Genomic DNA, 11277 nt, shown 5'->3' on the forward strand with positions numbered 1-11277 from the left:
GATACCATATAAGATATGGTATTGAAGATGAACAAAGATAGGTTTGAGGATAAATGCACAATAAAAAAGTTGAAATGTACAACCAATACAACAATCTGCAATTTCCTCTCTCTTCTTCTCTCTGCCTTTCTCTATGTCATCTTTTTTCTCTTTGCTCAACATTGCAATATTACTTTGTAATAAACTGCACAGTATGCATTGGTTAGGTATTATGAAACAGGATGCATAGATTATAAAATGATAAGAGATTCACACTTTAGGAATGGGTTCCATGGTGATCTATGGTATCCATTTAAGTGATAATGCCCGAGAAGTCGGTGTTTGGAGGATACATACAGGCAAACCATGCCAATATCTCCTCCAAACACCGGCTTCCAACATATTCAAATATCAATCTGCATATTTTCATAAAAAACKTTATTTTGATCAATTTATTAATACTATTTCATCCTTCTGCAAGATATAGTCCCGAAGCAAATATAGGGTTGCTACCCAAGCCGGCTGGTGGTTCGTTCTATCAGTTCGGTTGCCAGACACGCGACCCAGTCGTTAAGTCTTTTTGTTCTGTATCTATGGACACGACCCAGTTGTTTGTTTCTATTCTATTGCCATACTGGCTGACAATGTTCTTATCCCTTGCTTGCTAGCTAGCTAACTTACAGTCACGTCAAACAGTGCAGCCRGAATAACAACAAAGTAGCTGCATTTGCATTTGTTTAAGCTGTTTTCTAGTGACATTTATTTGGATACATCCATAACAATGAGCTAATGAGGCGTGATTTCATCTGGCATAGAAAATGTGCTCTCTCGTCTGGACCAGTGTTGCCAACTCCTCAGTAAGGAAAGTAGCTAGTGGCTGTCCTAAAAGTCGCTAGAAGTTGCTAAATGACGTCATCACCTAATTTGCATGATTGGCCATGTGCATGTAATGTGATGGATGCTGTAGGAGAGAGGAATAACGTTGTGGGARAGACAAAAAGTGAGTAAAAAACACCCTAAACACCCTAAATATGTTTAGAACTACAAATKAACTTTCTTCWGTTTTTTATTTTTTKGTCACAATTCCAATCCTCCTCCTTTATCCGGGCTTGGGACCGGCAAAGTGACCCAAAAGAGACACTCTGGCAGAGTTACTTAGTATTTTATTTAGTTTTTTAGTTTAGTTTTCTTAATTTGGTTTGGTTTTAACCATATGGTCCACTTAGGAGTCTACAACAAGTCACAGTAAAACATTAACATTTTTAACCATAACATTTTTTTTTTTGTATACAATCTACATTATCAATCTAAATGGACCAAAAAGAGACAATAGAAAAAACTGTCAATGGCAATGTGAGAAAATTATGGTGTAGTACTAGTCTGGTCCTAAATCGGGTTAATATTTTTTTTTTATGTAAGCCAGGGCGGGATCAGCCAGCGGCGGCTTCCCCCATGCGCGAATCATTTGCAGTCTGGACGCGGAGGGGTGAACATCTCTTGCTCTGACTGCAGCTGGGAGGGCCGCCTGTGAGTGCTTTSGGACGGGGGTGGGGGCCACGGCAGCACCCGCTGCTCGTTGAGAAGAGTAAGAACGATACGTGCTTTCACGTCAGTCTCCAAAAGTCTCCAATAACACCAGAAAAAGTCGCTAGATTTGCCGCTAGTCGCTTTTTTGAAAATGTGTCGCTAGAGGGTTCTGAAAACTCGCTAAATATAGCGACGAAGTCGCTAAGTTGGCAACACTGGTCTGGACACTGTTGTTCAGAATAGCTAGTAAACAACACAGCTAACATAATCACTTCAAACTGAAGCTGGAAAGACCATGCACTTCGTTTCCATTTACCTGTTTTCTATTGACATTTCTTTGTATGTGTCCATAAAAATAATTAATAATTCGTGATTTCGACTGGCTGAGAAAAGCTGCCTACCTGTATGTCTCTTCCCGACCCCTAGACGTTCATTAGTATGGGACAGCTGGACATCAAATTTCAATACTGACACAATGTTGCAAATGTCAGAGAGACAGACAGAAAGCAATGTTTATACAAATCTCCGCTATTGAAAACCAATTGCTAGTCTAAAAGAAATGGGAGATAATGTTTAGATGCTTTTTACAGTGGAGATCAAGTACATACATTGTCTAGCTGGGCTGATGAGGCAGTGAGATGGAACAGAGTAAATAGCTATTTCAACATCATAGCCTCAGCCGGTGGTAACTTGTGGAATAGACATCGGCTGGAATGCGGTTTTAWCCAATCACCCTCCAGGATTAGACCCACCCGTTGTATAAATTCTGAATAATGTTATACTGTATGAATCATTTGTATAATAATTCTCTATAATTTGTATATATTTTCAATGTAATTTTCTACATTTCTATGTATAAGAAGCTCTAMTCTACCTCAGATATATACCAGCTACGACAGATACTATTACTAACTAGTGAAAACGTAATAATAGTCAGATGCTGTCTTCAGCAGGGTTCAGGTTCTCATAGAGGTCTTCTCCTGCACTCTGTTCTCCGTCTCCAGTCACAACAGGCTTGCCTTGTCTGGCCTTTAGTCATAATGATATCACAGCACACACCACCACCAATAGCCCACAGCGCCAATCAGTGAAGCTCTCACTGCGTTGGTAGACGAAAGGATTCCATGCATGCCAGAGGAGTCGGATGTGTTATACCACATGTTGGTGCTTCTGTCAGCACATAGTGKATGGACCAACCCTTCCTTCCATTCCCTGACCCTGCACCAATAAAGTCCACTGTCAGTCTGTAAGAGGTTAGAGATGAGCAGAGAGGACTTGGGGTCAGACACGTTCACTCTGCCCCTCAGCTCCTCAGGTAAGTGCACAGAGGAGTTGTCAGAGTCCAGAATCAGAACATCTCCCTCCAGATCTCTTTGTGGTGTTAGGAGCACAGACTAGACCTCCCATTTACGGGGTCCAGGTCAGTGCAAGCTAAAATCTTGTGGTGTGTTAGCATCTGTTAGCATCTGGCTCAAACTCACTGTGAGGCACTGCTAAGTCCCTGTGTGCTGGTTTGACAGAGAGGGAATGATCAGGGAGTAATTGCCTGTTAGGCTGTCAGTCATCATGTCCATCCTCTGACTCTTTTTCCCTTGGGCCATGTYGCCTAGTGGAGTTTCCCAGAGTGTATCTTGTCGGTTCGATATACAGGGGAAAGTCACTGTTTCATCTGGCTTTGAAGACTCGATACTCAGCCTCAAACATTAGATCAATTGTCTGGTAGCTGTAATATCGATCTCCTTTTGAAATGGCACAAGTGAAATATCCTTCATCATCTGTTAAGATGTTAGAGCAGTACAGTGAAGACCTGTTGTCCAAGACCTGCGTTCTGGCCTTCAGATCATCAGGCAGAATCTCTAAAGAAGAGTCAGTATCCAAAACTAAGCTTGTTGTGGCTACTCCGTTTGATGATGGATGTCTGTACACTTGCAGTACACTGTTGTAATCCTTTTTACACTGTCCTACCTCCAGAGTGCACGTTGATGATCTTCATGTGATTTGTTTTAGTACAAACTGTCAGTCGAATCCTGACCTGGTCTGTGAGCTGCCAACCATTCCAGCATTCAGCCTTGTAGTCGCCACTGTCGGATTCTCCTAGGGGGTATAGAACATATGAGGATAACAAGTCAAACCCAATTCTTATTGTGTTCATCAGTAAAATGTCCCCCTCTCTTGTTGACTGGTAGAAAACAGGTCGCTTGAAACAGAATGTCTTAAAATGAGCAGCAGTGTTCACTTGTTCAAATACGCAAAACAGCGACTTGACAGATGGCATCCATTCTCCTTGTCTTTCTGTCTGTGCCTCTGTGTGAGATTGAGTCTCTGACAGCCCTAATCTACATCTCGTTATCTGGACGTCATCTGGACGTCATCTGAACGTCCTCTGGTCTTCTCTTACTGGGGCGGTGGGCTTTCAGAGGTTGTTAGGTGGTGGGAATGAAAACAACACTTTTCTCATAAACAGTGTGTGACCTGAGAATCATTTTTCATGAAAATAATTCAACATGATCTTAATGGCCTATTTTATTTTGATAAACTACACCATGAATATCTAAGTATAGAGTTTGGATGGTGATGATGATGATGAAGATGGATAGTTCAGATCAGCATGTCCTCCATCTACCGGCCTAGAGGGGCTTGGGAGAGTCAGCAACATGAAGAGGGGGGGGGGCAAGGTAGAGGCAGGTTGAGAGGTGTGTGTATGTGGTGTGTGCGTGCGTCTGTGTGTGTTTATGCATACATGCGTCTGTGCGTCTTTACATCTGTGAGGGTGTGTGTCTCTTTATGTGTGTGCATCTGTGTGTGTGTGTGTGTGTTTGTGTGTGTGGATCAAAGGTTCCAGGCCGACGGCAGTGCGGTGTCACACAGCCGTTCAGGAATGTACCGCGGCACAGGGATGTGCAGCTAGAGCCTCATTAGCAACCCCACCTCCCCACCGCCCCTCCCAGCCTGTCAGGGCGCGTTAGCCACAGCCTGCCACAGTCACCCAGGGGGAGAGGCAGCTTCCTGTGGAGAGTTTCCTGTCTGTCTGTCCTCCCTGGGCCCGCAGCAGGAGGCCCAGTAGGCCTAGCTAGGGCCCACTCAAATTACACCTTCGTTCTTAACGACCATTTCATTTTTACTTAGTCATGGATTGATGTCAATGGCAGACTAAGTGCAAATGTGGAAGTTAGGGAGTTAGCATTTGACCCATAATGCACTACTTCTGACCAGAGCTTTATAGAGCCCCATAGTGATAGGGTGGATAAAGAAGTGAAAAGTGGTGTGTTATGTGGTGAATAGCATGTGAGGTTTAGCTAAAGTCTAATCTCAAATTACCCCTTCATTCCCTACTACATAGTGTACTACTTTTGACCAGAGGAGGCCTAAAGTAATAGACCCCTTTCCAGTACACGACACACTGACGTCACGAACCGATGCACGCGACTCTTAGCTGCAGTAAGAAAGCCATCGCCATCTGCGCCCATTCAACATCGCCTGGATTTACGTTCTGATTACTTCTAAACAAAATCACTTTTTGGGGTTCTCATATGCTTACAATGATGTTTTGATTCTTGCTTGAACAGTCACGAAGATTATATTTGATTGTGATCTTTGCGAAATAACTATTTTGGATGCAGCAGTTGTTAGCTAGAATGCTAACGCTCATTGACATAGGCTGTAGCAAAAGCTAGCCAAAGAGCCATTTTAAAGTGTTGGAAGTGTTTTTTWAAAGTATACAGTTGAAGTCAGAAGTTTACATACACTTATGTTGGAGTCATTAAAACTCGTTTTTCAACCACTCCACAMATTTCTTGTTAACAAACTATTGGCAAGTCGGTTAGGACATCTACTTTGATCATGACACAAGTAATTTTTCCAACAATTGTTTACAGACAGATTATTTCACTTCTAATTCACTGTATCACAATTCCAGTGGGTCAGAAGTTTACATACACTTAGTTGACTGTGCCTATAAACAGCTTGGAACATTCCAGAAAATGATGTCATGGCTTTAGAAGCTTCTGRTAGGCTAATTGAGTCAATTGGAGGTGTACCTGTGGATGTATTTCAAGGCCTACCTTCAAACTCAGTCTTTGCTTGACATCATGGGAAAATCAAAAGAAATCCGCCAAGATCTCAGAAAAACAATTGTAGACCTCCACAGTCTGGTTCATCCTTGGGAGCAATTTCCAAACGCCTGAAGGTACCACATTCATCTGTACAAACAATAGTACGCAAGTATAAACACTATGGGACCACGCAGCCGTCATACCGCTCAGGAAGGAGACATGTTCTGTCTCCTAGAGAAGAACGTACTTTGGTGTGAAAAGTGCAAATCAATCCCAGAACAACAGCAAAGGACCTTGTGAAGATGCTGGAGGAAACAGAAAGACTATATCCACATAAAACGAGTCCTATAATCGACATAACCTGAAAGTCCGCTCAGCAAGGGAGAAGCCACTGCTCCAAAACGCCATAAAAAAGCCAGATCAGATGTAACTGCACATGGGGCCAAAGATTGTACTTTTTTGGAGAATGTCCTCTGGTCTGATGAAACAAAAATAGAACTGTTTGGCCATAATAACCATCCTATGTTTGGAGGAAAAAAGGGGAGGCTTGCAAGCCGAAGAACACCATCCAACTGTGAAGCATGGGGGTGGCAGCTCATGTTGTGGGGTGCTTTGCTGCAGGAGGGACTGGGTGCACTTCACAATAGATGGCATCATGAGGAAAGAAATTATGTGATATATTGAGAACATCTCAAGACATCATTCAGGAAGTTAAAGCTTGGTCGCAAATGGGTCTCCAAATGCACAATGACACAAGCATACTTCCAAAGTTGTGGCAAAATGCTTAAGTACAACAGAGTCAAGGTATTGGATGGCCATCACAAAGCCGACCTCAATCCTTATAGAATTTGTGGCTGAATTGAAAAGGTGTGCGAGCAAGGAGGCCTACCAAACCTGACTCATTATACCGCTCGTCAGAGAATGGGCCAAAATACAGGGAATTTTTATTCGGATTTGTGAAAAACTGAGTTTAAATGTATTTGGCTGAGGTGTATGTAAACTTCCGACTTCAACTGTAATTCAGTTGATTTGCGATGATGACATAAACATTATATTAAGCAGGACATTCATACGAGCTTTAAAATCCAATTATTATCCAAAAAGTAGTGTGAATGCACTTATAGTAGGGGTGGCAGGTAGCCTAGTGGTAAGAGCGTTGGGCCGGTAACCGAAAGGTTGCTAGATTGAATCCCTGAGCTGACAAGGTAAAAATCTGTCTTTTCGCCCCTGAACAAGGCAGTTAACCACTGTTCCTAGGCCGTCATTGTAAATAAGAATTTGTTCTTAACTGACTTACATAGTTAAATAAATAAGCAGGCTTTTTTTCTGGCATTCTATAAGAGCTCCTCCGTGTTCTGCCACCAACTTGCACGCGTCGCCCTCGTGCGACAATGTTTGTAAACACAGGACGGTCTATGGGTTCAAAAGTAGTGCACTATGAATAAGTCCTTTGGCAGATACACTGGTCGACTAGCAGACATACAGTGGGCATAAATAGCACCCTATTTTCTATAGTGCACCATCAGAACCCCATAGTGCTCTGGTAGTAGTTGTAGTAGTAGTGTAGGGTGTACAGTGTCATCTGAGACGAGTACCGTTTCACACTACTGACCCAATCCAAGCTGAGCTGGCCTGGTTACGCATCCACCTACGACAGTTGCCAGAACCATGCTGGAAAGGACAATGTGAAAAGCCAACATAGTTTGGTTTGGGTGTGCTTTATAGTGTGAAAGAGATATTGTCACCTGTACGTCTGTGTCGGTGTTGTAACAGAGGGTGGACCACAACTCTTCGCCAGGGCTTGTCTGCCACGTGCGGCCCAGTCCCAAGCTGTCCAGCGAGGGTTCGAGGGTCACCCTGCGGTGTCCTTTCTCACTGTACTCACAATTAACCTCCGCCGACCCGGCCTCAGCTTCCTCTGTTTTCACACAGCGGCTGAGTGATGAAGGTCAGGAAAGGGAAATATAAAACAGTTTAGAACAGCACAATGCTACCGTGGAGCCTGTGGACCCGCCCAGCACCAAGCCCACGGCTAGTCAAACAATCTGAACCAGTGGCTGCTTGACTCTTGACTCTCTCTATCCCTCGGACTCTTGTTCTCTCTTGCTCTCTCTCAGTACCCCCTTCTCTCTCATCCCCCCTCTCCCTCCCTCTCTCTCCTTCCCTCTGTCTCTCTCCTTCTCTCTCTCTCTCCCCCCTCTTCCTCCCTCTCTCTCCCTCTCTCTCTCTCGCTCTCTCTCCCTCTCTCTCTCTCTTTCCCTCTCTCTCTCGCTCTCTCTCTCTCTGTGTGTTAGGGGTGTTACTGGGCCACTCTAGTATCACAGTAGGATCAAGCACTTTCCGTCTCTTCAGACCCTTGGCCCTGTTATTACAGCCCTGCACCACTTTCCTCCCTCTCCTGTTTATTTGAACGGCCCTTACTGGTTAAATATTTGTCCTTGGACCTTGTATATTATTTTAACATATTATGTTCAATGGAATATGTAGAGATGATCCTTCCTCATGGTCCTTAGTGTTAGGTCGTAGGTCGTAGGTGAGGGGGGGACTGGTTTTTCACTCCGGGTCGGAGCCTCTCTCATAACTCTCATAGGGCCATGTTAACTGTAATGTGTCATTGATTTGTGATTACATGATTATTGACTTGTTTTGATACATGTGTTAGAAACTCATAGACTATGTAGACTATAAATATAGGCTACCCAGTTTACCCTGATGCTGTACTTGTAGGACAGTCATCTCCAGCTTACAATTGTTTCGCTCATCCCCCCTCCTCTCCCCTGTAACTACACGACATGACCAAAGGTATGTGGACACCTGCTTGTCGAACATCTCATTCCAACATCATGGGCGTTAATATGTAGTTGGTCCCCCCTTTGCTGCTATAACAGCCTCCACTATTCTGGGAAGGCTTTCCATCAGATGTTGGAACATTGCTGGGGGGACTTTCTTCCATTCAGCCATGAGAGCATTAGTGAGGTAGGGGACTGATGTTAGGTGATTAGGACTGGCTTGTAGTTGGCGTTTCAATTCATCCCAAAGGAGTTCGATGGSGTTGAGGTCAGGGCTCTGTGCAGGCCWGTCAAGTTCTTCCACACCGATCTCAACAAACCATGTCTGTATGGACCTCACTTTGTGAACGGGGGAATTGTCATGCTGAAACAGGAAAGGTCCTTCCCCAAACTGTTGCCACAAAGTTGGAAGCACAGAATTGTCTAGAATGTCATTCTATGCTGTAGCGTTAAGATTTCCCTTCACTAGAACCAAGGGGCCCGAACAATGAAAAACAGCCCCAGACTATTATTCCTCCTCCACCAAACTTTACAGTTGCCACTATGCATTGGGGCAGGTAGCTTTCTCCTGGCAGCCGCCAAACCCAGATTTGTCTGTCGAACTGCCAGATGGTGAAGCGTGATTCATCACTCCAGAGAAAGCGTTTCCACTGATCCAGAGTCCAATGGCGGCGAGCTTTACACCACTCCAGCTGCCGCTTGGCATTGCACATGGTGATCTTAGGGTTGTGTGCGGCTGCTCGGCCATGGAAACCCATTTCATGAAGCTCCCAACAAACAGTTCTTGTGCTGACGTTGCTTCCAGAGTCAGTTTGGAACTTGGTAGTGAGTGTTGCAACTGAGGACAGATGACACTATGCGCTTCAGCATTCGGGGGTCCCGTTCTGTGAACTTATGTGGCCTACCACTTCGCGGCTGAGCCGTTGTTGCTCCTTGGCGTTTCAACTTCGCAATAACAGTACTTGTACATACTACCTCAATCAGCCTGACTAACCGGTGTCTGTATATAGCCTCGCTACTTTTATAGCCTCGCTACTGTATATAGCCTGTCTTTTTACTGTTGTTTTATTTCTTTACTTACCTATTGTGCACCTAACACCTTTTTTGCACTATTGGTTAGAGCCTGTAAGTAAGCATTTCACTGTAAGGTCTACACCTGTTGTATTCGGCGCACGTGACAAATAAAATTTGATTTGACTTACAGTTGACCGGGGCAGCTCTAGCAGGGCAGAAATTTGACGAACTGACTTGTTAGAAAGGTGGCATCCTATGACGGTGGCACGTTGAAAGTCACTTAGCCCTTCAGAGATTGCATGGCTGTGTGCTCAAATTTTATACACCTGTCAGCAACGGGTGTGGCTGAAATAGCCAAATCCACTAATTTGAAGGGGTGTCCACATACTTTTGGTGATGTAGTGTATTCCCCAGGTTGTTGCTGTAAATTAGAATGTGTTCTCAGTCAACTTACCTGGTAAAATAAGGGTTAAATAAAATTAGTCTACACTGATGCTGTACTTTAGGTAGAAATGCTTGAGCCTCGCCCTCAAGTTTTCTCTCTCTCTGCCTCTCTCTCTCGCTCTCACTCTATCTTTCTCCATCAGGTAATGGTGAGGACTTTGTCCTCTACCCCTCTGATGTCCTGGATGATGTGTGTGTATCGGACGGAGACCCCGCGGCACCAACCTCGGCCCCCCCAGCAGAGGACTCCCCCTCCCCTGGCTTCTCCGCTGATGATGACGCCTCTCCCYTGGAGCCGTCCCCCTTCCACTCTGCCCTCTACATGCCCCAGGACGAGATGCCCGTTCCCCCCGACTTCCAGCTGCGCCAATCGGGCGTCCCTGGTGTCGGCGGCGGCCTGGGCATCTGGGCACGGAGGACGGTGGACATGGGCGAGCGCTTAGGACCGTACGTGGGTGAGCAGCGGGCGTGCCTGAGACACCCCACCCAAGGCTGGGAGGTAGGAGAAAAACTTGCTGTTTATTGTCAGGGGATTCTCTTCTCTCTGTTCTCTGTTATGGAGGGAGGGATGGAGAGAAGGAGGGAGGGAGCAATGGAGGGAGGACAGCGGGTCACAGTTCTTCTTTTAACTTTGTCTCTGCCTCTGTGTTGGTCTCTGGGATTGAAGTGTCCCAGTTGCCGTGGCGTTTGTTGCTGAGTGATGTCATCTCACCTCACCCCAGTCCAATGGGGTAACAGAGAGCGCCCCCCAGGCAGCCCCTCTACGGTTTGCTCTCTATCCTCTTAACTCAATTAAAATGAAAAGCTATAAATCCTGTCTTTAGCCCCGGTTAAAGACCCACAGCGGCCATTGGCCAATCACAATATTGGCCAGGCCGTGCACACAATCGAAGACAGGGATCACAGGACAAGGTCAGAGGTTAGGAGGTCAGGTGCAGCCTCTGTCTGTGTCAGCCCATGTCTCGTTTTACGGAGGGGGATAGGAGAAGGGAGGGGAGGGGGGAGAAGGTCGAGGTCATAAGGGTATCAGTCTAATTGAGAACCCCCCCTAAACAGATCCTCTCCTCTCATTTCGTGTTGAGAGACCTCCTCCCCCTGCGAAAACACTTCAAAGTCTTTGTCCTTCTGTAAGACAGCACCAGCAACACCATGCATGACTATCTAATGGTTAACTAACTAACAAACAGTCATAAAATCAAGGATGTAGACTAAATAAAAAAATATGATCTAACATTGGTACACTATCATAACCTCCGTAAGTCTCCCAACCCTTAGGCCCAATTTTACGCTAGCTGACTCCTCAGTGTTGGTGGAATATCAGCTCTGGTCTATGTAAATAGTTTGGGTTTAGATTTGGTTTGGATGGKGGAACGGTGGTCATGGTTAGACTTGCATCATCGACCATCAGGTCTAACTGAGTGGCTTTGGCTCCAACAGGACCAATAAATGGTTTCACTCCCGCCGTACGTTTC

General features: G+C 45.2%; 1 protein-coding gene across 1 annotated transcript in view; it reads left to right on the plus strand.

The window, feature by feature from the left end:
* LOC139023776 (histone-lysine N-methyltransferase MECOM-like) overlaps nucleotides 1–10892 on the plus strand; it is a 95897-nt gene extending 85005 nt beyond the window's left edge. Inside the window, exon 2 of the mRNA XM_070437617.1 lies at nucleotides 9949–10892. Within this exon, the coding sequence (XP_070293718.1) occupies nucleotides 9949–10502 (554 nt within the window). The 3' untranslated portion in view covers nucleotides 10503–10892. The remainder of the gene's footprint in view (nucleotides 1–9948) is intronic.
* The last annotated feature ends 385 nt before the right edge of the window (nucleotides 10893–11277 follow it).

The sequence above is a fragment of the Salvelinus sp. IW2-2015 genome, linkage group LG4p (genome assembly GCF_002910315.2).
Source record: "Salvelinus sp. IW2-2015 linkage group LG4p, ASM291031v2, whole genome shotgun sequence".
NCBI lineage: Eukaryota > Metazoa > Chordata > Actinopteri > Salmoniformes > Salmonidae > Salvelinus > Salvelinus sp. IW2-2015.